Source organism: Saccopteryx bilineata, chromosome 5 (genome assembly GCF_036850765.1).
Source record: "Saccopteryx bilineata isolate mSacBil1 chromosome 5, mSacBil1_pri_phased_curated, whole genome shotgun sequence".
NCBI classification, from domain to species: Eukaryota; Metazoa; Chordata; class Mammalia; order Chiroptera; family Emballonuridae; genus Saccopteryx; species Saccopteryx bilineata.
Window position 1 is genome coordinate 64675285 of NC_089494.1, and position 26808 is coordinate 64702092.

Genomic DNA, 26808 nt, shown 5'->3' on the forward strand with positions numbered 1-26808 from the left:
GGCAGAGGTTGGTTCTAAGCTTAGCAGTTAATATGCTATAGCAATATGGTATACTATATTAATATAACATAATATTGTATAGTATAGAATCATAGACTGTACTATAATACTTTGGGTACTATTTGTATTTTATGAACTAATAAGTAACATTAGCATCACAAGATTTTTGCCCTCTGCTTCCCTCTTCTATTCATCATCTTTTTTTCCCCCTGAAAGAGGATATGACTTCTGTACTGAATATGAAAATGAACTTATCCCAAAGATATCATCTGGGACAAGATCTATATGCCTTTCTCAAATGGATATTAGATGATATTATGCACTTAATTTATTCCTAGGAAACACACACTGAAGTGTCTACAGCAGACTAAAGCAGATGTGAAAAATGCAAAATATAAATTATGATTGAACTGTTAGAGGGTATATGTGTTTAATGTTCTACAGTTTAAAATAAAAAAAAATTAAAAAGTTGGGACAATACAAATGGATTGCTCACTTGGAAAAAGTACTGAGTTGGTCAGGAGCCAGTTCCTTCAGAGTCTCGCCTTCACACGGTCGGTGCATGTTGTCTCACGTACCTATCTTTGTTTGTATGTGTTGTGTCTGTATTTCCATCGCAGAGTGTCAGGTTGCCAGAATACGATCTTATGTTCAGAATTTTTCTCTTTTCTAATGACACAAACCTGGAAGCTCAGACATTTTTAAGCAAAGATCACAATATTCCCTTACAACCTTTATCCTATAATGAATGTCACACTCTTGCCTTTAATTTCAAAGTGTTTAAAGTTAGTATGTCTTGTACAACATTTAATTAGGCGAACAGTGAATCAAAGCGGATAATAATCAAGGGCTGTACTTGGCGAGAAGTTGTAAAGGCACCTTGAGAAGGGCTGTTCTTTGATCAACTTTTTCATTCTACAACTGCTTCATTAAAAAATAAACACACAAACAACAAAAAAACAAAAATATCTCTCTGGTTAAAAAAAGTTAGTAAGATATTATATTCCATATCTTGAAGATTACATATTAGCATTTAAGTGTTGCAAAGTTCTGGTTTCTGGCAGTGAAAGAATAGCTTTCCACAATTAACAACCCAGAATTCTGGAGAAAATATATATTTTTTCTTTTTTGTATTTCTCAAGTTGGAAATGGGGGAGGCAGTCAGACAGACTCCCGCATACGCCTGACTGGGATCCACCCGGCATGCCACCAGGGGGCGATGCTCTGCCCATCTTGGGGTATTGCTTTGCCACAATCAGAGCCATTCTAGTGCCTGCAGAGGTCACAGAGCCATCCTCAGAGCCCGGGCCAACACTGCTCCAATGGAGCCTTGGCTGTGGGAGGGGAAGAGAGAGACAGAGAGGAAGGAGAGGGGGAAGGGTGGAGAAGCAGATGGGTGTTTCTCCTGTGTGCCCTGGCCGGGAATCAAACCCGGGACTTCTGCACGCCAGGTTGATGCTCTACCACTGAGCCAACCAGCCAGAGTTGGAGAAAATATTTTAAAAAACTACCTGAAGGCACTGGAAAACAAAAATTAGACTAAAATTATTATTTGAAAGGAAGGAATGACACTGGGTTCGTTTCCATTTTTACTTTTTTTTTCTGAGGGAAGACCCTGATTTTTCTAAAGCCATTTAGTTGAAACAAATTCCTTGAAAAATTTACAATTTACCAAAACTGACACAAGAAGAAGATAATCTGAATATCCCTATATCTTTTAAAGAAATCAATTTCATTATCAAAAACATTATCAAAAACTTCCCCACAAAGAAAACTCCAGGTCCAGATGATTTACTGAAAAGTTTTATCAAACAGTATTAAATTCTTTCAGAAAATAGAGGAAGAAACACTTCCCTAACAACTCCGTAAAGCTAGCTTTATTCTGGTAGCAAAACCTGACAAAACTATTAGAGAAAAGGAATGTTTCAAACCAATATCTCTTATGGGCATAAAAACAAAAAATCCTTAACAAAATTAACAGATTTAATTCAGCAATATATAAAAGAGGTAATGCATCATGACCTGAAGGAGAGTATCTCAGGAGTGAAAGTTGGTTCCATACTCATAAATCACTCAATGTATTCAACATATTAACAGAATTAAGGAGAAAAACCAATATAATTATTTCAGTAGATGCAGAAAAATAATTTGACATAATTAACAATTTCATTCATCATTTAAAAAAACTTAGCACATTAAAACTTCTCAACCTGATGAAGATCATATATGACATATTTAATGATAATATATTGAATGCTGTTTTGGTTTTTTTTTTGTATTTTTCTGAAGTGAGAAGTGGGGAGGCAGAGAGATAGACTCCTGCAGGTGCCTGACTGGGATCCACCTAGCATGTCCCCTAGGGGACGATGCTCTGCCCATCTGGGCCATTGTTGCATTGCAATTGAAGCCATTCTAGTGCTGAGGCAGAGGCCAAGGAGCCATCCTCAGCAGCCCGGCCAACTTTGCTCCAGTGGAGCCTTGGCTGCAGGAGGGGATGAGAGACATAGAGAGAAAGGAGAGGGGGAAGTGTAGAGAAGCAGATGGGTGCTTCTCCTGTGTGCCCTAGCCAGTAATCGAACCCAGGACTTCCACATGCCAGGCCAACACTCTACGCTGAGCCAACTGGCCAGGGCCATATTGAATGTTTTTTCTCTCTGATAGTGAACAAACAAAACAGGTTCACCCAAACCAATTTACTGGTTTGCAACATTTTTAAATGTATCAAAAATTTGAGAAGAAATATTTGATGAATAAAGGAATAGATAAATAGAAATGTGATAAAGCAAATATAACAAGTTATTAATTATAGACCCTAGGTGGTAAGTGTGTGCAGGTTCATTCTGTAATTCTTTTGACTTTTCTGTATGTTTGAGAATGTTCATGATATTGGGGGAAAAGTATGCAAGGTTCTAGATCAGAGAGAGCTATTTAACTCGAACTCAATGTTTTCCAAACTTCTTTTTCAATAAAGCAAAAAAAAAAAAAAAAAAAAAACCCAAACAAAACCACTTAAGGAACATGTAATAAACCCTCCAGAAATATTCTGTAAAACATTTTCCATTTAGATTTAGTCTATACCCATTTAAGTTTTAAAAATAATAATGGTGTGCTACACCCATTACTGCATAATAAACCACCTCAAAATACAGTAGTTTAAAATAACGATCATTTGTTATTTCTTTGTCTCTCACAGGTGGCCTTTAGGTGGTCTTGTCTAGACTGTCTCAACAGCATAATGGCCATTCTCCATGAGGAGTAAGTAAACAGAAGCTCTAACTTCTCTTCAGGCATGGGAGGATTCTCAGAATGTCATTTCTACATTCTATTGGTTAAAGGAAGCCAAAAGGTCAGTCCAGATTCAAGGAAAGAGGAAACAGACCCCACCTCCTGGTAGGAGGAGCACGTGTATACAGGGAGAAGGGGAACTATGATGATCCTCCTGGAGATTATCACAGAGGAAATTTGGTACAAAATTTCTATTTGAAGCACAGATTGTATGCCTTATTCAAGATGTTTAAAATTTATAAATGTGCCCTGGCCAGTTGACTCAGTGGTAGAGCGGTGGCCCAGCATGTTGAAGTCCTGGGTTCGATTCCCAGTCAGGGCGCACAGGGAGAAGTGACCATCTGTTTTTCCACCCCTCCCCCTTCTCTTCTCTTCTCTTCTCTTCTCTTCTCTTCTCTTCTCTTCTCTTCTCTTCTCTCCTTTCTCTCTCTCTCTCTCTCTCTCTCTCTCTCTCTCTCTCTCGTCTCCTCCTGCAGCCATGGCTCAAATGAGCAAATTGGCCCCGGGGGGCTGAGGATGGCTCCATGGCCTCACCTCAGACACTAAAATAGCTCTGTTGCCAAGCAGTGGAGCAGTGGCCCCAGATGGGCAGAGCATCAGCCTCAGACAAGGGTTGCCTGGTTGATCCTGGTTGGGGCGCATGTGGGAATCTGTCTGTCTCCTTGCCTCTCCTTGACTTAAAAAATAAAATTATAATTAATAGGTGGTTGTTTATCTTATAAAAGCAATCTTTGATTTTTAGATTACAGAGCTTTGTTAGGTAGCAAATTTTCAAAGGGTACTGTAGTGTTGATCTGAGGTGGAAAACCTCCTGAATTTAAGAGTCAGACGTTCAAGGTGTCTATTTGGACTTCTACTTACCAGCTGGGGAGCTTGGGCAAACACTTAACTTCTCTGAACCTAAATTCCCTTGTTTGTAAAGTGGTGTTAATGATACATAACTCACTGAATTGTATGTAGGACCAAAAAGGAGGCAGAGATCTTCCATGATTCTTGAAAAGCTGTTCCCAGAAGACTGGAACTGGAACCCAAGCCGCCCCGAGGAATCCTCGGCAGGATCTCGTGGGTCTTTGTTCCAGCACCGGCCATGAACTTGAGTTGGCCACCCTTCCCAAGGCTGCTACACTGCTCACTGTGTCTCCGTCATCAACTTCTAGTTCTCTTTTTTTTTTTTTTTTTTTTTTTGTATTTTTCTGAAGCTGGAAACAGGGAGAGACAGTCAGACAGACTCCCGCATGCACCCGACCGGGATCCACCCGGCACGCCCACCAGGGGCAACGCTCTGCCCACCAGGGGGCGATGCTCTGTCCCTCCGGGGCGTCGCTCTGCTGCAACCAGAGCCACTCTAGCACCTGGGGCAGAGGCCAAGGAGCCATCCCCAGCGCCCGGGCCATCTTTGCTCCAATGGAGCCTCGGCTGTGGGAGGGGAAGAGAGAGACAGAAAGGAAGGAGGGGGGGGGGATGGAGAAGCAAATGGATGCCTCTCCTATGTGCCCTGGCCGGGAATCGAACCCGGGTCCCCCACACGCCAGGCCGACGCTCTACTGCTGAGCCAACCGGCCAGGGCCCTAGTTCTCTTTCTTGACCACCAGTATTTCCTCTTTACCACATGGTTCTTGATCTCTCATCATTTTGGCCTACCATGAAGGGTCATGGCCAAACCCTGTAGTCCAGGCCAGGCATTGGCAAACTCAGGCCTGTGAGCCAAACATGGCCTGCCACTCCTATCATAAATACAACTTTGTTGGAACGCTGTCATACTCATTTATTTACTGTCGTCTGTGGCCTGTTAGCTACAAAGGTGTTATTGAGTAGTTGCAACAGAAACCATGTGTTCACAAAACCTGTTTGGCTTTTTAGAGACAGGTCCCTGATGCCTCAGACACCATATGGTGTCTGATCAGGTGGTGGTGCAGTGGATAAAGCATCAGACTGGGACGCAGAGGACCCAGGTTTGAAACCCCGAGGTTGTCAGCTTGAGTGCGGGCTCATCCTGCTTGAGTGTCCACTCACTTGAGTGTCAGCTTGAGCACAGGGTCACTGTCTTGAGGGATCATAAACGTGACCCATGGTCACTGGCTTGTGCCCAAAGGTCACTGGCTTGAAGCCCAAGGTCGCTGGCTTGAGCAAGGGGTCACTCGCTCTGCTGTAGCCCCCTGGTCAAGGCACATATGAGAAAGCAATCAATGAAAAACTAAGGTGCTGCAACAAAGAATTGATGCTTCTCATCTCTCTCTCTTTCTGTCTGTCCCTCTGTCTCTCTCTCTGTCTCTGTCATACAGCAAATAAGGAAAGAAAGAAAAAAAGAAAGAAAGAAAGAAAGAAGAAAGAGAGAGAGAAAGGAAAGGGAAGGGAAGGAAGGGAAGGGGAGCGGAGGGGAGGAAGGAAGGAAGGAAGGAAAGAAGGAAAGAAGGAAGGAAGGAAGGAAGGAAGGAAGGAAGGAAGGAACCATGTAGTTCACAAAACCTGTTTGGCTTCTTAGAGAGAGATTCCTGACGCCTGGTCTAGACTCTCTCTCATGGCTCCTAGTCATTCGTTTAGCTTTTGTTTTCACTAACTCATTTTGCACGTAGTTCCCAGTTCAAAGTCCTAGAAGAGAAGTTGAAGTTCCTCTGATATCCTTATGCCTCAATCTGAAATGAAGGGACCTCTTTTCATGCCAGGCCACCTCACCAGCTATGACGAGGCTGTATATGGTGACGTGTTCTCTCCCATCCTGTAGGTAATGTGTAGTCAGGAAACAGGGCTGCCTCAGAGGTGCTTAGGGCACAGGGGCACTACCGCAACTGAAAATTAAGTTAAATGAGCTAATACATGTAAAATGATATGGTAATGTACTTGAGTCATATATTTACAAAGTGTCAAAACTACTGGCCAATTAAAATCAATCTGAAATGCAATATAGTATCACTGAGATTAATTATAAAAACCAGTGACAGAATGTAACAAAACATAAAAATTCAATTCACACACAATGTCACAGCTCTATGGAATAAGAAGACATATATTACGGTGTTATTACATGAAATATCATTAACATTTCCCAGGAGACAAAAAGTAGGTTAAAAAAAGACTAAGTGAGAGGTTCAATTACAATTAGATGAGTACTGACACCACTTAGATGCTAAAGATCATTCTTTTTCGGGAAATAAAAAAACCCCAAATTTGTCCATTATTAATTATGTACTTTCTCAAGGAGAAGTAACTAGTAACTCAGAGTTTTGTAATCAGCAGCACTTTTCATGGGTTCTTCTTCCAAGCTTTTCCAACGTAAACTGCATCTGTTGACGCTGCCTACATCTGGCTGCCTGTTACACGACACAGCCCGGCCCCCGATCAGATCCTATACGGAGCAGGCTGGGATGGTTTTGAAACAGTATTCTAATCCTTCTAGCATTGTTAAAGGTATGGTATTTACAGTACACTGAAGAGAGAAATCTGACAGCATTTACAATAAAGAAACTTGAAAAATATTCCATGGGAAATAAACTTTTAAAGCAATGCCTACACCTACTAGATTAAACAAATTGATACCAGAGACAAATAGATTCCAAAATAACTTTTATTACTATATAAAAACGAGCCAAGAAAAAATAGATGCATTTTTTTCCTACAAAATTTTAAAACATTCAGGCTAGTTAATATTTTTGCATAAATGCGTTGAGATAAAAAGACAAATTCAAATATAGAAATCTTTTCCAGGTACAATATAGGGAATAAAGAATATTAGTTTTCTTTCTTCTGTACTTCCCTATGTGTAGCTCAAAGACATAGCAGTAACAGTTTTCTGTTGGAATTATCTGAGAACGGTCCTGCCCAGATAAAAATTTTATCATATTGCAGTAAAATTAACATAAAGCTCTATTTCTCTGAGCTTTTAGATTTGGCAGTTGTGGTCAATCAGCATTGCACTGGAATTTCCAGCTCAGCAGGGAAAAAAGCCTAATTAAAAACAAGACAGCTTCTTTATTTGGTCCTTTAGAAAACAGAAACCACTTGTCAATATCCCTTAACAGGTGCAATTGCCTTCCTTGTCATTTGATTATAAGGTCTGAGACGCTGTTTCTAATCATCACAGCCTAAATGAAACCACACAGGAAAAGGAAAGAAAGTGTTTTGGAGGGTGGATTCAGTCTGACACAAGGAGCACAGGAAGCTGTCCACTTTAGATAAATCAAATCAAAAAGTATATTCATCTGAATTTCTCAATAAATGCTTCCAGAGAAAAGACTTTAGTGTTGATTTGCACGAGTGTTGAAATAAAGCTTTACCCTCCCCCTGAAATTAGATTATGGAGTAAACCAAGCCAGATTATCTCTGCAGGTGATATAAGCTATAATTATTTGTGGAGATCTCAGTCATTGTTTTGGAATTGATACCTGAGGCTTTCTTCTCCCCTATTCTTTTTGTGGGCTTATTAATGAGATATTTTGGGGAGAGATGCTTTAGGTAGAAAATATTGGCTTTTGAAATATAAAGGTACAATTATCATTAGAATAAAAAGCCCATTATATTTTACTCTGTGCATTGTTTCCATCAAGGCTGAGAAGGAAAGAAAAGAAGATTCTATTCTATCTGGAAGATTACCCTCACATTAGCACACAAGAAAGGTAAAATAGAGGGCTAAAATGAGCGGTGCTCAAATACTTCGCAATGGAGAATAGTCTAGCACCAGGTCCGTAATTAGCTTTTCACTAGCAACCTCCTTTTTGGCCTATAGAAAATGGAATGGCAGTTTCAATTTTAGAGGCTGTCACTGAACCCTCTCTCCAAAACTCTTGGAATTCTGGGCCTCTCCATATAATAAGACATCCATTTATCAAGACATTTGTATGTGACAATAGAATAACTCCTACTTAGCACGCTTCTACCAATATTAAATTGAATCGTGCCTACTAGGCACTGAGCCGAGCACTGGCAGTCCTTCTGACACTGTTACCAATTTGGGGAATAGAATTACATAAGAGGAAAACAGTGTTTTGGCGAGGAAATCTTGAAGGGTGATCCACGCAGCTTAAGGAATGTGATGGACTGTATTCAATATTTAATCTATAGAAGTAATTAGTACTTATCTCAAAAGGAAATCCACCAAACACCTAAAAGGTCAAGTGTGTTCGGTATAAAACTGTAAGGTTTTTATCCATATCCACATTAAAATGCTACAGTTTAACACTGCAAGGAAACCAAAAATTGACCCCAAAATGAAAAACATCATTTCAGCACAGGCAGTACCCCAGGTTTTCATTTAAGTCAGCCCAGAGAGGTCTCCGTGCACAAGAGTTTTCACCTCTGAGTCTCAGTTCCCTGCTAGGAACACAGAGCCCAAGCTATGCCCTGACATCCCACCTTACTCGGGAAGGGTGGACCATGCAGTAAGTGTCTCCTATCTTCAAACCCCTCACTGTTCAGCAGCTGAAACCATGAAGAAAAAACAGTGGGAATTAATTATCTGGAAAGCTACCCAAACTTTTGTCATCAAGACATAATTTTAACAAAGAGGCATCAAGGTAGACCCTGGCTTGTTGGCAGAGGGAGGAAGGGTACACAGATCTATTCTCGGGCAGGGCTGGGCTCTTTCCTTCCATTATCTGAGGAGGAATCTGTCGTGGAAAAGAGAATGCGAACAGGGACAACTCGATTGCCCTCCAGCAATTGGAATTTATTCAGGGGAGGGTCAAAGTAGGTGCAAATTAGCATAAAACAGAAAAAAAAATAGCATAGTGAAGTGGTTAGACTCAATCAAGGACAGAGTAAGAGGAACCAGACTGGCAGGTTTTAATCTCAGTTCCACCACTTATGACCTTGGGGCAAGTTACTAACCGGTCTGGGCTCCAACTGTCATCTGTACAGTGAAGATAATAATAGCACCTACTTCATAAGGTTTGTCTGAGGATTGAATAAGCTAATATGTATAAAGGGCTTAGAATAGTGTCTGGTATATAGTAAGTGCCATGCAAGTATTTCTAAAAAATAAAAACAGAAACTCGAGAAAAAGTGCTCTTTTGAGGTTGGTTAGTAGAGCAGTTTATGCGGCTTAAGAATTCAGGCATATTCTCATCCTGATGAGGTGTGGATTGTGGATCATTATACATACCAAACCCCAGGAAAGCCGTGGGACTAAGTTGAGTTTTGGAAAAACTTGACCAACCAGCTATACACTGTGAGAGTCTGTTCTCCGCCAGGCCCAGGAGGCTTCGGTCCTCAAAAGAGGTAACAGAACCACAGTTTACAGCCGTTATCATTCACACTGGCCATCTCCTTTCTATATAATTCAGGTAAGTTCACAGGCCTCGGTCAGCATAAACTCTTTTCAAGAAATCCTACTTTATGGTGAAAACAAATATTAATTTTATGGAGCATAATCATCTTATGGCCCAATAGGAGAACCTAAGCCGTAGAGCTAGTTTTTAAAAGCCAAGCTACACAGCTACACCTCTGCCACATTTTACATGGTGGACCTCTGCGCGGCCTCATCAAAGACGACGTTTCTCTTCCTGGCTTCCGCTTCGTTGTTTAACTCGGAATCCGACTTGCCCATGCTGCCGAAGTTGATCGCCATGGCGCTTTCCACTCCCTCCAGAGCGCCTCCGTTCGGTTGAAGGAGGACAGAATTGGGTTCTTTAGGACGTTTCCATTGTGGTCTGGTGACTATCCAAAAAATGAGGGCCCCAAACACCAGGATCAGAAGACCGAGGGTATTTGCAAAAACACCTTCTGGTGGCAATGTATTGTAGGCAGGGTCCTTCCTACAAAAAAGAAAAAAAGACAGTGTCCAATTACAAATAGAATGAAACAGCAACATGCCAAACAGTTTTGAATTTATCTGCTCAAATGCACGTTGGTATAGCTTCAATGTAAATTCTCTTAAAGTTTGACAGCAAGAAGAAATTTATGCTATAATTCACTCAAGGGAACAGTATGAAATTGTTATAAAAAAAAAAGCATTAGTATGAAAATAAATAGCATCTGGAACACCTGTATCACTTAAAAAATGAAAAAAAGATGATATAAAAATGTACATACATCGTTATTACAATTAATAAAAACACATACATCAAAAATATTGTAAGGGCATGCATAATTTCAATAAATTTTTTCTAAATTTACTTTATTTTTTTATTTTATAGTTGTTTTAAGAGTAGTACAATTTGATGGTCTTTTTGGTCCTTCTTCAAGCATTTAGTAATGTTATATTGTATAACATAATAAATTGCATATTATTATTATTATGATGATGTACAATGTTATATAATAGTATGTGTAATATAAATGTTTTAAGAATAACTATTATTTTTCATGTTTATTTTATTGATTTGAGAGAGAGAGAGAGAGAAAGGGAGAGAGAGAGAGAGACAGGAACATTAATTTGTTCCTGTATGTGCCCTGAACAGGAGTCGAGCCAGCAACCTCTGAACTTCGGGACAATCTTCTAACCAACTGAGCTATCCAGCCAGGGCAGAATAAATATTTAAAGTTTTAAATGTTTAACATTTAAAAATTTTTGTTACATTTTATTAGCTCTTTCCAATGAATAAGTATTTAAAGACAGGAAGGGAGGGAGATAAGCCTCAACTTGTAGCTGCTTCACTTTATTTGTTTATTGTTTCCTTCTCATATGTAACTTGACCAGGAGAGGGGGTCCTCAAACCAAGCCAGTGACCTTGGGCTTCAAGCCAGTGGCTTTTGGGATTATGTGGATGATACCCTGCTCAAGCCGGAGACCCTGAGCTCAAGCCTACGACCTGTGGGTTTCCAACAAGAGCCCTCAATGTCTGGGGCTGACATTCAATCCACACTGCACCACCACTGGTCAGGCAACAATATTTTAACATTTTATAGCTTAAGTATATAATTAGGAAAACTATGTAACTTACAAGGAGAATATCAGTTTCTCAGTCAGTCCCATCAGTACTGTTGCAATCACTGTTCCAAAGATGAGAAGTCCAGAATAAACATGGATGGGCATGAGAACTGCTCGGAGAGAAAGTGGAGCTATAGGAAGCAGAAAGATGAAAAAACCTAGGAAAAGCTAAACAGGAACAAATGAAAAGGTTATTATTTAATTTTAAGTTTTAACTGCAGTCATTTTAAAAATTGTTATTTTAACAGCAACATGTGCAAAAATGAGAACACATTTCATATAGAACTAAGGGCATAAAATGAAAAGTAAGTTTCCTCACTGCAGTTCCACTACTCAAAGGTAACACTTATTATCACCTTCTAAAGTATCCGTTCAGAAAATTTTTGTGCCTATATAAATGTGTCTAGACATATTTGTTTTGCATGTTGTGTTTTATTTTTTCATATCAACATATGATTATCTAGTTTATTCTTTTTAATGGCTAATATTCTATTTTAAGGATGTAACAGAAATTATTCAGTTCTTTATTTATAGATATTCCTATTTCCAGGAGTTAAACTAACAAGACTACAGTGAACATTAAACTAGTATTAAACTAACAAGGCTACAGTGAACATTTCAGTACTTTCTTGTTTGTTTTTATCAATTTACTTAAAGTTGCTAAGTAGTAAGGGAAATAAAAAAAATTTTAAGTCATTAAAACTAAATACAACAGGACACATTCAGTCAGTTCAACCTAAAAAACTACATGGAAATTAGTTGACAATTTTGTTTTATGAGGAAGAAATGAGTTGTCTTCATTTCCTTGTTAACTGATTCCCTAGTAAAGTACTTCTCTGCAGAGAAGCGAGCAAGATTCCTACGTAAACTGAAATCTTAACATCTTCTATTTTATTGTTGCCTGTTAAGTATCCTTTTCTTTTCAAGAAAATAAAGATGACTTATTTAAGTTTAAAAGGATATTTTTTCAAGTACCTGTTTAGGATCTACCATCCTATTAAAACAAGTATGAGAAGAGGACAATGGGAAGAAACACTAATACCCCATTTATCTTTCCTGATGGAGATGCTAAGAGAATGGAGACAAAAGGGGTCTGAGGCCCTAAAACATGTTTAGAATCAATGCATAGGCAATGATAACAAATGGACAGTAATCAAAAAATGCATTTGATAGGCTGGTTTGCATATTATATTGTCCACTTAATGGTGAAAATGCCTGAATACGTTAGAAATGGTTCAGAAGAGACTCCTTGGTGATTCAGAATGTTACTTCAGAGTCATCATTTACTTTCAGGTCCCTAAACTTAATGGACAGTTTTCAGACTTTATTTTCTATGACTTCTCAAAAGCATTGACACTCCTCAAACCTCTTCTCCCCTTTTAATGTTTTCTTTCTCATCCACCCATTTGCTCAAGCCTGCAAGTGATTCTCTTATTCCTTAATGTCATTTCTTTTCCAAATCCCATTAAGTTGACCACCTAAATACCACTAGAGCTTAGTTTTTTTTTTAAGATTTTTATTTATTTTTATTCATTATAGAGAGAAGAGAGAGAGAGAGAGAAAGAGAGAGAGAGAAGGGGAGGAGGAGCAGAAAGCATCAACTCCCATACGTGCCCCAACCAGGCAAGTCCAGGGTTTTGAACCGGCAACCTCAGCGTTTCCAGGTTGACGCTTTATCCACTGCGCCACCACAGGTCAGGCCTAAATACCATTAGAAACATCCACTTTTCTCGCTGCTGCTACCTGTCCAAGACACTATCATTTCTTTCTCTCTCTCTTTTTAAAGATTTTATCTATTCATTTTAGATATGGAAGAGAGAGAGAGAGAGAGAAGGGGGGAGGAGAAGGAAGCTTCAATTCCCATATGTACCTTGACTAGGCAAAGCCAGGGTTCCAAACTGGAGACCTCAGCGTTCCAGGTCAACGCTTTATCCACTGCACCACCACAGGTCAGGCTGACACTATCATTTCTCATTTGAACATCTGTAAATGCCTTCAAGTATTTTTTTTTGCATTTACTCCTGTTCAGTATCCAATTCATCCTCTGTACCCTACTCCAGGCAGCCTGACCTCCTTCCTATTCCTCAGAGAAAGCAAACTTTTACCCACATTCTATTCTACATACTCTTTCCCTGTTCACCACCAAGCTCATGACTTCAAGTCTTGGTCTGACTTCCTTTACCCACTCTACCATAAGAGAGCTCTCCCAGAACACTCAATATACACCCTGCCCACCAACTTGTAAGCTTCATGTGGGCAGAGAGCATGTCTCTTTGGGCCCATGCTTGTCTTGTGAAACAATGTTTCACCCACAGCCTAGCAAGGTACCAATACATAATAGGTAATTAACTCTGTAGAATAAATAATTGGATTCATGAATAAAATTTCACTGACAATAAATGAAGTTCTCGTCCATTAAGGCAGTGTTTTTCAACCAGTGTGCCGCGGCACACTAGTGTGCCGTGAGACATGGCCAGGTGTGCCGTGGGGAAATTAAACATAGGTCCCCAAACTACGGCCCACGGAGGCTATTTATCCGGCCCGCCAACAGCCACCTCCATCCAAACATAAACATTCCCCTCACAATCCCTCCAGCTATCAGCGACAGGAAGAGTGGAGGCACAGGGAATGCTCACTGACCAATCACCTTCTAGGATTCATCCCGACCACTAGCGATGAACCAATAGTAGGCCGCCTCTCATCCACACCCAGGAAGGTCCCCGCTCGGGCTGCCGTGCACTTGTCATTGTGTGGCTGCGAGTAGTTGAAGCTGCTACTCCTCCCCATGGTCCCGATTTCTAATCCTGGTCAGGACTGGAGGTAAATGTTGCCACAACTAGATGAACTCTCAGCCTCAGCTGGTTATGTCTATCCTGATGGTGTATATAGATATTTGACCTTTTTCTTTTTAAAAGAGGCCCCCGCAGAGGGTGATATACAATGCATCACAATGTTATCTAGCTTTAAAGGTAAAGTTCGCTGATCTTCCTTTGGACAGTTTTTGGTTATCTGTTGCCAAGGAGTTCCCCATTCTGGCCAACAAAGCTATTTTGACATTGCTCCCGTTTTCAACCACAAATCTATGTGAGCTGAGCTTATCAAGCTTGACTGCGATAAAAACTAAAAACAGAGAGAGACTGAGAACTGTTGAGGAAGAGCTTCGTGTGTGTCTTTCTACCATTCCTGCCAGGATATCCCTTTTGTGTTCATCGAAACAGGCCCAGGTTTCACACTAAGTGAGTATAAATACATTTAGAAACTATATTATTAACTATATGTATAATATGTACTGTGTTAGAGTGTCATTTTGGTAGGTGGTGTGCCCCAGGATTTTGTAAATATAAAAAATGTGCTGCGGCTCAAAAAAGCTCGAAAATCACTGCATTAAGGTACCTGTGATCTACAGTAGAAACATAAAATGCCATCTTCAGGTCATAGAGAAGCCTATCAAAGACCTACATTTCTAATAACAACAACTGACCATCATTCCAGTATCTTAAACCCTACACTGAGCCTTTCCATGTATTATTTGGCTTTCTTATGATGTGAAGAATGTATCAAAAGCCTCCATTTTGGGGTGAGCAAACAGTCCAAAAACGTTTAGTAACTTGTCAAAATAGACAAACATAATTCAAACTGAGGTCATCCTGATTCCAAGTCCTGAGATGTTAAACACTACCTGCTTTCTGGATCTGAGCAAGGAAAAAACCAGAGGTCAGTCATGAAGTTGTGAAATGACATTTCTGAGAAGCCTAATCAGCACACAAATAAAACAACAGAAGATAAGAATCTGGATATTTCAGAGAGCAAAAGAGAATCCTGAGACAAATAAAACTGTATTTAATTCACCCAAGTTTAACATTAGAAAGTCTGTGGATGTAGTAACTAACAACATTAATAGATTAAAGAAAAAAAAACTTCATTTCAACAGACACAAAAAAGCATTCAATAAAATTCTACATCCATTTGTGACTCAAAAAGAAAAACAAAACCCTTTTCACAAACTGCAACAGGAAGAAATGTGAAGCATCTCTCCTCAATAGTAAACTATTAGAAGCATTCTCTTCAAAATAGGAACCAATCAAGATTCTAATTTCTTTCTATTCTGTACTTCTTCAATACTGCTACCTATTTCTATATGCTTCAATTCTTCTATACTTTTCAATTCTATATTGTGCAGAGGAAAAGATATAAGATAAACTGGCATTGCAGGTCAGTGGCAAGGACAGGGACAACTGAATAAATGGTGCTGGGGACACAGTTGATTCAAACAGAAGTGAAGTTGGATCGCAACATCACATCCTACACTAAGTTAATTCCAGATGAATTCCATGTGAATTAAGTACTTAAAGATCAAAGACAAAACTTTAATACTCAATAGAAAAACATACGAGAAATTAAGATTTTTCATTAATGTCACTGATGTAACCTTTTGACCATTTTTGGGCTTTTCTCTGAGACTGATGGTTCTCAAACATTAGAGTGCATCCGAATCACCAGAAGGGCCCACGAAACCACATTGTTCTGGGCCCCGCCACACAGTTTCTGACCTATGTCAGGAGAACCTGAGGACCTGTTTTGACTTCAGGGTAAAGAAGAATTTCATAAACAAGTCACCAAAATAAAACAAAATAACCTTAAAAGAAAAATGATTAATTTGTTTTATTAACATCAAGAATTTATAACAAAAAAAATACTAACAAAAGAGAAAAAGCACAAGCTTCAAACTGGAAGATATATGCAATATATATAAATTAAAAGGAATTTGACACAGAACTCCTACACATCTTCAAGGACAAGGAAAAGAAACTCATTTTTTAAATGGACAAAAGACACAAACAGGTGTTTCTTAGAAGAGAAACATAAGTAATCAGTGAAATGAACACTAAAACCATAAGAAGACATCACATACTAGTTTGGCAACAATTAGAATGTGTGAAAAGTAGGCATGTTGACAAGGATGTGCCATATGGAAACCCTTACACGCTGCTGACAGGAACATAATTGGGGTGAACCACTTTGGAAAACAATTCAGCATGATTTTTTCAGGCTGAATCTATAATTCCACTCCTAAGTATACAACCAGAGAAATCTCTGCATCTGAGAACCAGGAAACGTGTATCTGAATGTCCAGTGCAGCATTGTTGGTGACAGAAAATATTGTAATTGAAAACAACCCAAATGTCTAAAAGCAGGAGAATGAATGATAAATAAATGTGTGGTATTTATACAATGGAACACAAAAGTAAAAGCTAGAGGAAACAATGTAGTTGAATCAGTGCAATGAAAAGAAAGGTTGCAAAAGAACTGAAACATAGTTGCATTAGAATACATTATGAGGCCCTGGCCGGTTGGCTCAGTGGTAGAGCATTGGCCTGGCGTACAGAAGTCTGGGGTTCGATTCCCGGCAGGGCACACAGGAGAAGCGCCCATCTGCTTCTCCACCCCCCCCCCTCCTTCCTCTCTGTCTCTCTCTTCCCCTCCCGCAGCCGAGGCTCCATTGGAGTAAAGACCAGGCGCTGGGGATGGCTCCTTGGCCTCTGCCCCAGGCGCTAGAGTGGCTCTGGTCGCGACAGATGGATGCCCTGGAGGGACAGAGCATCGCCCCCTGGTGGGCAGAGCGTCGCCCCTGGTGGGCGAGCCGGGTGGATCCCCGTCGGGCGCATGCGGGAGTCTGTCTGACTGTCTCTCCCCGTTTCCAGCTTCAGAAAAATACAAGAAAAAAAAATACATTATGAGATTTTAAAAAGTTAAAGCAAAAATAAACAGTGTGCTGTTTAAGGATTCACAGTATATAATAAAATTATTTTAAAAACCCCAGAGAATGAGAAAAATAAAACTTCGGAAAAATGATTACCTCTAGGGATTGGGATAGGTAGAGAGATGTAGGATCAGGTAGGCAGCGGTTCTGTTTTCTAAATTAGGTTGGATGGAGGAATCATGGCAATTAATTTTATTATGATACCTAACTTCAATATACACACAATAAAGTTTGTTGTATTTATTATTATTATTATTTTATTTTAGTGAGAGGAGGGGAGGCAAAGACAGACTCCTGCATGTGCCCCAACTGGGATCTACCCAGCAAGCCCACTAGGGGGTGATATTCTGCCCATCTGGGGCTGTTGCTTTGTTGAAACTGCAGCCATATTTTAGGACCTGAGGTGGAGGTCATGGATCCATCCTCAGTGCCTGAGGCCAACTTGCTTGAGCCAATTGAGCCATAGCTGTGAGAGGGGAAGGGAGAGAGAGAAGGGGTAGGGGTGGAGAAGCAGATGGTTGCTTCTCCTGTGTGCCCTGAGAATTGAACCCAGGACATCCACGTGCTGGGCTGACACTCTACCACTGAGCGAACAGGCTAGGGCTATTATTATTTCTTTTTTAAGTGAGAGGAGAGATAGACTCCCGCATGTGCCCTGACTGGGATACACCTGGCAACCCGGGTCTTGGCCAATACTCGAATCAACTGAGCTATCCTCAGTGCCCAGGGCCAATGCTCAAACCAGTCAAACCACTGGCTGGAAGGAGAGAAGGAGAAGGGGGAGAGGGAGGGAAAGAGAGGCAGATGGTTGCTTCTCATGTGTGCCCTGACTGCGGATGGAACCCGGGGCTTCTGCACACCAGGCCAATGCTCTATCCACTGAACCAACTGGCCAGGGCCTGTTGTTTTTAAAAACTGCCCCAGAGGCTAGATCTTACAAGTAGAAAAGAATTTTACACTTGAAATGCTTTATAATCCATAGATATACATGAGGAAATGTGAAGAACTTTCAGCTCTTTTTGGTTGTTTGTTTGCCTCCCCCCTTCTCTCCTTCTCTATTTACGGAAACAACCTAGACACTGGCTTCATTTGGCAAGTAAGGTCTGACTTTGCACATCATGGCTAAACCAGATCCAGTATCACTAAAGGGAGATGATAAACTTTTGACAGTCTCTCCCATGCTCTTCATATTCTGTGGCAGGTTTGTTTCTTGGGTCATACTGAGCGGGGAGTGCCCACTGATCTCACAAGCTTGGATGAATGATCTGCACACCATTAGCTTTTGTGAGTGAAGTGCACAGCACCTGTGGCTTTGTAACCAAGCTGCAAGCAGGGTGCTTCCCTTGTTCTATGTGCAACTTCCTGCTCTCCACCCACGGTGGCAGCTAGGAGAACCTCCACTTAGAACTTGGCTTGTTCAGAAAGAGAAACTACTTCTCCTTTTTATTCTTAACCTAAGAAATCTGATAGAAACACATTTCTGTCAAAAGTGTATTTTTATGGCTCATGCATTTTTGCAACTAAGAATATGGAGGCAGTCCTGACCAGGCGGTGGTGCAGTGGATAGAACATCAGCCTGGGACACTGAGGACCCAGGTTCAAAACCCTGAGGTTGTCGGGTTGAGCAGGGGTACATCTGGCTTGATCATGGGCTCACGAGCCTGAGCATGGGGTCATTGACATGAACCCATAATCGCTGGCTTGAGCCCAAAGGTAGCTGGTTTGAAGTCCAAGGTCACTGGCTTGAGCTAGGGGCCACTGGCTTGGCTGAAGACCCCCCAGTGAAGGCACTTATGAAAAAGCAATCAATGAACAACTAAGGTGCCTCAACGAAGAATTGATACTTCTCATCTCTCTCCCTTCCTGTCTGTTTGTCCCTGTCTGTCTCTCTTTCTCTCTCTCACAAATAAAATAAAATAAAATAAAATAAAATATGGAAGCAGGAATCTCTGTAAATCATAATAAGGACAGAGCTTAGCTCCTATCACAAGTGAAGAAATAAGCTTACATTTGTTTTTTTTCCATTGGGGGAAAAATTTTTTTTCCCATTATATTTCTTTCTGAGCATACCAGGCTGATCTGTTGTTCTGTTACTTGCATGAATAAGCAATGCACATACTTAAAAACAGCTTTTATGCAACAACAAGAACAAAATACAGCTGGAATGTAGTCATTTTTTTTCACAATAGGAATAGAAAACCATTCACTTGGTTCCTGAAAAAACAACCAGAAGGCACCAAGGGTGACATGAGTGTTCACAGCTGTGGTGAGTGGACTGTTTACTTAATTTAGTTTAAAAAGTTATGTATGTATACTTTTTATGTAATGAGATTTACTTCTACTTCAAACAAAAGAGGTACATGGTCAAGTCAAACAAGATAAATTTAAAAATTAATAATCCTTCCAACCCATCTCACTGCCCCACCATAACAGGAGTTTGCTATGTCCCCCCACCCTCTTTTACACATCTACACATATACGTGTTTTTCCTTTTTTTTACTCCAAAATGGCATTTTCTATACACATTACTCTTAAGAATTTTTTACACTCAAGTATACATGGATTTCATATTTATCAGTAGATACAGCTACATTTTTTGTAATAGCTGTATAATAGCCACCAGTATGGATTTTACCACAAATTATTTAACCAATCATTCCCTTATTTGGGCATTTAGGGTGCTTCCTGACTCCTGCCTATCATACAAACAATGCTACACTGAAGCATTCTTAGAGTTCCTTATGTGACAGTGTTTTATGCCTGCTCCCGCCCGAATGTGCAATTGCTAAATCGATAGGTATTAACAAACTACTTCCCTAAAATTTTGTGACAATTCCGTTTCTCACCAGCAAGTGTAAGACAGCGCCCTCAATCTCACATCCATGGCAACAGTAAATGTTCTTGTTCACTGTTCTGTCAGTCACAGGGGGAGAAATGACTTTACATTTCTATTCCCTAACTTTTTAGTAAAGTTGGACATTTTATCATCTTAGTGGAGATTAATTTTTCCTTCTTTAAACTGCTTATTCAAATCTTTTGTTCACTTTTCTATTAGGTTGCCTTTTTATTTTATTTTTTAGGAATTTTGTACATTAAACACATTAACCCTTAACACCTGATGTGATTATTTTCCTATTTCTTTGTGTAGTGTTCATTGACTCTGATAGCTTTTGTCACGTTTAATATATTTTTTTAAATTGTATGTAGTAAGTATATATTTCTTTTCTTTTAGAATTTTTGGTCAAACTTATGGCCTCCCCCTACCTCATATTATACAAATTATATGCCTCTTAATTATTTATCTCTTTTCACTGGCCTTGGTTGTTTTATATTTAGACCTTAATCTATCTGGATTCTTTTTTCTTTTTTTGTGCATGATGTACAGAGTCTGTTTGTTTAATTTCTCCTAAATTGATTGTCAGTTATGATGGTAACATTTATTAAATAAACTTTCCCCACTAAATTGATATATCATTGTCATAGAAAAAGTTCTCATATACCCTTAGACTGTTTCTGTTCTCTCTGTTCTTCCATGAATGTATTTATTTTCCTGTGTTAACAGCTTGTTTTTAATAAGACTGGTCTCCCTTCAGTTCTTTTTCAAAATTTCCATGGTTATCCTGTAATATTTGTTCTTCTGCATAAAATTTAAGACTTCCAGTGGGCTAAAAGTTAACGGCATATTAAGCGTAAATATTAGGTGAAGAGGGAAAGATATATCTACGTTAATTTTTCTTTTTTTAATTTTTTTTTGTGTGGCAGAGACAGAGAGAGAGAGAGAGGGACAGATAGGGACAGACAGACAGGAAGGGAGAGAGATGAGAAACATCAATTCTTCGTTGCAGCTCCTTAGCTCATTGATTGATTTCTCATATGTGTCTTGACCTGGGGGGCTACAGCAGATCGAGTGACCCCTTGCTCGAGCCAGAGATCTTGGGCTCAAGCTGGTGAGCCTTGCTCAAACCAGATGAGGTCACGCTCAAGCTGGTGACCTCGGGGTCTAGAACCTGGATCCTCCACATCCCAGTCCGACGCTCTATCCACTGCGCCACCACCTAATCAGGCAATTTTTCTTTTTTAGTAACATGGAATCTCCTAATCATACAATGTTTTGTTTTTCAATATAATTTTTTTTTTAGTTGAGAGCAGGGAAGGCAGAGAGACTATGGCATGCGCACCAACCGAGATCAACATGGCAAGCCCCTATGGCAGGGGTCCCCAAACTACGGCCCGCGGGCCACATGCGGCCCCGAGGCCATTTATCCGGCCCCCGCCGCACTTCTAGAAGGAGCACTTCTTTCATTGGTGGTCAGTGAGAGGAGCATAGTTCCCATTGAAATACTGGTCAATTTGTTGATTTAAATTTACTTGTTCTTTATTTTAAATATTGTATTTGTTCCCGTTTTGTTTTTTTACTTTAAAATAAGATATGTGCAGTGTGCATAGGGATTTGTTCATAGTTTTTTTTATAGTCCGGCCCTCCAACAGTCTGAGGGACAGTGAACTGGCCCCCTGTGTAAAAAGTTTGGGGACCCTTGCCCTATGGGGTGATGCTCTGCTCACCTGGGGCATTGCTCTGTTGCAACCAAGCTATTTTTAGCACCTGAGGTGGAGGCCATGGAGCCATTCTCAGCACCTGGGGCCAACTTGCTGGAGCCAATCAAGCCATGGCTGTGGGATGGGAGAGAAAGAGAGAGAAAGATAGAGATAGAGAGAGAAAGAGAGAGAGAGAGAGACAGAGAGGGAGAGAGAGAGAGAGGGAGAGAGAGAGAGAGGGAGGAGTGGGAGGGGTGAAGAAGCAGATGGTTGCTTCTCCTGTGTGCCCTGACTGGGAATGGAATCAGGGATATCCACATGCTGGGCTGACACTCTACCAATGAGCCAACTGGCTAGGGCCTCAATAAAATTTTATAGTATTTTACATATTCTATTCATAGTTCTTATATCCTAATTGTTCATTTTATTCCTAAGTATTTTATAGCTTTTTTAAAAAAATCCATATTATAAACATATTCTCTCACTTTTTTTTCTTATCAGGAGAGAGGCAGGGAAGTGGAGAGACAAACTCCCGCATGCACCTGGACTGGGATCCACCCAGCAACCCCCATCTGGGGCTGATGTTCTACCCATCTCCAGCTGCTGTTCCGTTGCTCGGCAATAGAATTATTTTAGCACCTGAGGCAAGGCCATGGAGCCATCCTCAGTATCTGGGTCCAACTTGTTCATTTGAGCCATGACTGTGGGAGGGGAAAAAAGAGAGAAAGAGAGAGAGTGAGAGAGAGAGAGAAGGGGGAGAGGGAGGGGTGGAGAAGCAGATGGTTGTTCTCCTGTTTGCCCTGACTGGGAATTGAACCCGAGACTTCCCCATACCAGGCCGATGCTTTACTGCTGAGCCAGTAGGCCAGGGCCTATACTTTATATTCTAAGTGGTTATTCTTGTATTGGCAAAAGTTATTGGATTATGCATGGTTATCTTATATCCAATCACCCTTCCAAATTCTCTTATTACTTATAATCATCTCTTGGGTTTTTAGACATATATTATTTGATCTCCAGACAGAAAAAATGGTCAAGTTTTCTATTTTTTTTTCAGTTTTTAAATTTCAGCTTTATTGAAGTATAACTGACATTTAAAATTATAAGGTATTTGAAGTGTACTTCATAATGATTTGATATGCATATACAATGGTATACAATGTGAAAGGATTCCCTCCATCTAGTTCAGGGTTCGGGAACCTATGGCTCGCGAGCCAGATGTGGCTCTTTTGATGGCTGCATCTGGCTCGCAGACAAATCTTTAATAAAAAAAATAATAACTTAAAAAATATAAAACATTCTCATGTATTACAATCCATTCATTTCCTACCGTTCATGTTCATGGTTGCGAGTGGCTGGAGCCAATCACAGCTGTCCTCTGGGACAACACCAAATTTTTATTGGATAATGCATAATGTACACGGGTTGTTGTATGGCTCTCACGGAATTACATTTTAAAATATGTGGCGTTCCTGGCTCTCAGCCAAAAAGGCTCCCAACCCCTTATCTAGTTAAATAACACATTCCTCAACTCATGTATTTATCTTATTTGTCATTGTTAATACAAGTTCTAGTCTCTTAACATTTCAATTATGCAATACAGTGCTATCACCACATTTTACATTTGATACTCAGGCCTCTTATATCTTATAACTCTAGTTTTACACTTTCCTAACCTCTCCCTGTTTTCTCTACTTCCATAAAATACTTATTCCTTCCCTAAAATCTCTTTCTGTCCCCGGCTTCCCATCTCAGTGACTATCCATTTCACTCAAGCCAAGACCCTGAGTTTTTCTCACCTCTCATATCCAATCTAAAAGTGAGTGATGTTAGTTTTATCTCCAGTACCACTTATAGATGCAGGCAAATGGAGGGATCAGGATTTTCCCTCAGGGGACCCCAATACAAGCATCTGCTTGGAAATTTTCTAAATCTGCCCAAAGTGCCTGGGATAAGCCGGGGCCGGCAGTGCCATACTCGCTGGGTATATCACAGTCCCTGTTTCTCTCCTTCGGAGTTTTCTACGTTCCTTTAACACCCACACTCACCTAGGTTCCATCAGGTGCCTCCAGAAGCTCTGGGACCTGCACCTGTGGAGTCATCCCCAGGCCCGGGGGCCAGGCCCTCATCCCAGTAGGCTATCTCTGATTCCAGTCTGCTGAGCAGATCTGTCCCCCAGGCCTCTGTAACGGCCACCAGAATCAAGGTGATACACTGCTTTGGACTGACTACCACTCGTGTTGGAAACAGGACAAGCTAAGGGCTTGAGATATGTTGTAGTTTATGTGTAGACTCTCGCCATCTGTGTTCTGATCAAGGTGACACCTCTGCTCTACACCACCTGGAAATGACAGGAGGGGGAGCGGCCACCCCCTAGCCTGGGTGTCCCCACTGCTGTCTCCCTGGGTGTCCCCACTGCTGTCTCCCTGGGTGACCCCACTGCTGTGACACACATCAGGCAGGCGCTCTCCTGTGCTTATCCTCTGCTAGGGCCTTCAGGTTTTGTCCCGCAATGCCAACAACCGATGTTCTTTCTTGCCTTCAGTTCCTGTGAGGGTCAGAGCTTTCCTAGGTTGTTCTTCAGTCACGCTTGATGACGGCTCCTTACACAAATAAGACTACTCTTAAGACTTGTCTTCTTGCTTTCTTAATTTAGGATATTTAATTTAAAAGAATATATCAAATTTGCATTCAAAATTAATTATTTTTCTGTCCTAAAATTATTTGCCTATCCCCCCAAAATCATTAAGACATTCTTTGGTTTCTCCCCAAAACTCACAGTTTTCCCCTTTACATTTAGATCTACAGTCCATTTGGAAATGCTTTAGTGTCAACTTGGAGTCAGACTCATATTATTTTTATATGGCTATACAGTTGACTGAGCATCATTTATCGACAAGTATATTCTTTTCCCATTGCTTTGCAATGTCACTTAACACGTCATAAATCAAGTCACCATATTTATGTGTATGTTTGGTTTTGGCCTCTTTAATCCAATTTACTGGGCTATTTCTCTATCTTAGCATCAACACCATAATTATAGTAGCTTTTTAATAAATCTTGATATATGGGAGTTTAAGTCCTCCAACTTTGGTGCACTACTTCAACAAATTTTCTATTATTTATACAAATTTTTTTTCATTACCTTGCACATTAGCTAAAACCTTTAAAACAAAGTTGAATAACAATGGTAACAAATATCTATGATTTATATATTTAGTTATTTACTTTTTGTGACAGAGATAGAGAGGACAGATAGGGACAGAAAGACAGGAAGGAAGAGAGACGAGAAGCATCAATTCTTCCTTGCTGCACCTTAGAACATTGATTGTGTTCTCATATATGCCTTGACTGGGGGGCTACAGCAGAGCAAGTGACTCCTTGGTCATGCCAGTGACCTTGGGCTCAAGCCAGAGACCTTGGGCTTCAAGCCAGTGACCATGAGGTCATGTCTATGATCCCACACTCAAGCAAGCGATCCAGCACCCAAGCCAGTGAGCCCACGCTCAAGCCACTGACCTCAGGGTTTTGAACCTGGGTCCTCTGTATCCCAGTCCAACACATTATCCACTGTGCCACCACCTGGTCAGGTGCCTTATTTATTTTTTAATAGAAATATCTTCAGTATTTCATAGTATTTAGTTAAGCAGATGGTTGCTGTTGGATGTTAGTAAAAATGTTTGTTCTCTTCCAGTGTACTGAAATAGTTTAAAGTTTCTGTTTCTTAGAGGTCAAAAGTGTAAAACAATCTGGACCTAAATGTCTTTTTTTAGTGATATATTTCAAATGACCTTACTAATTTCATCTAATGCCATTGGTCTGTTTAGGTTTTTCAGATATTCTTGGGTCAAATTTGATAGTTTATATTTGGCAAGAAAGTAATCCATTTTTCTTTCTTTAAGATTTTAAAGTATATTATCATATATTAAAATTTAATCATTTACCCTAATTTAAAGTATTATTTATATCTATGATTATATTTCTTTCTCGTTCTGAATGCTGCATATTTCATTTCTCTAAAATCATGTTTATAAGGTTTTATCTAGTTTACTTTAGTTTTTTAAAGAACCAGCTTTTAATTGCATTTATTATTTCTTCTACTTTTTATTTATAATTGTGATAGGCTGAATCAAGACTCCCTCCCCTTCTCAAAATATATCCATGCCATAATCCTTGGACACTGTGAATATATTATGCTACTGGTAAAAGACACTTTGCAAATGTAATTAAGGTTATAGATTTTTATGATTGGGAGATAATCCTGGATTACCTGAGTAGCTCAATCTACTCACATGAGCCTTTTTAAAAGCAGAGAACTTTCTCTTGCTGGAGGAAAAAAAGATGAGAAGGAAGAAGGTATCAAAGAGGCATCAAGCCTTTGAGATGGAGTCAGTGAAACACTGCTGGCGATGAGATGGAGGGGAACACAGAGAGGACTATAGGAACTGAGGACAATCCTCAGCTGACAGCCAACAAGGAACCAGGTACCTCAGTCCTACAACTGCAAGGAACTGGATTATGCCAATAACCTGAATCAACCTGCAAGCCGACTGTACCCAAAGTCTACCCATAAGAGCCCAGGCCAACCAACATCTTGATTTTGGCCTTGCGAGACCCAGAGCAGAGAAACCAGCCAAGCCAACCCAGCCTTCTGGTATACAGAAACTGTGAGGTAATAAATATAATATGTGTTGTTTTAAGCCACTAAGTTTGTGGTAATTTGTCATGGCAGAAATAGTAAATGCTAGTATAATTGTTTATAGCTTTTTGGAGAGGGAAGTCTTTATTTTTCCTGGGTTTTTTGCTATTCTTTTTTAGTTTCTAAAGTGAACACTTAGTTTATGTATCTTTAAGTTTTCTTCCCACCAAAGTTTATATTTTTCTGAGAACCATTTTCGCTAAGACCCATAGATTTTAAACTAAGTATTCTCATGTTGCTAAAAGCTAGATATATTTTAATTTTACATATTAAGATATAGAGAAAAGTATAAATTTATTATAAAATCCAAATTAAAAAGCATAAATATACTAATTAAAAAGGGCATATCTGGTATAGAAAGCTTTTTTAGCTTTTAAAGCTTATTATTATTATCATCAGCATTACTATTTAAGAAATACATGTGTATTTAGAAGATTCAGAAAGTAAAAAGAAAAATAATCAACTGGAATCCAGCTACCTAGAGATCAACAGTGTTAATATTCAGGTGCACATCTCTCCAGATGTTAAAGAATGCCTTTTCATTTCACTAAGCCAGTAAAGGAAATTTTTAGTTCATTTTAGCCAGTACACTCAGAAGCACAGGAGCTGTGAAGAGTCTGGGTAGTTTCCGCTCGGTTCCTCAGAAATACAGCCCTCCACAGGGAG

At 40.0% G+C, this 26808-nt stretch overlaps 1 protein-coding gene across 1 annotated transcript in view; it reads right to left on the minus strand.

The window, feature by feature from the left end:
* Positions 1-6829: 6829 nt before the first annotated feature.
* Positions 6830-26808, minus strand: part of CYBRD1 (cytochrome b reductase 1) — a 43993-nt gene continuing 24014 nt past the window's right edge. The window contains exons 3-4 of the mRNA XM_066279368.1: positions 11160-11314; positions 6830-10031 (exon numbers count right to left, since the gene is read on the minus strand). Coding sequence (XP_066135465.1) covers positions 9731-10031; positions 11160-11314 — 456 coding nt within the window. The 3' untranslated portion in view covers positions 6830-9730. The remainder of the gene's footprint in view (positions 10032-11159; positions 11315-26808) is intronic.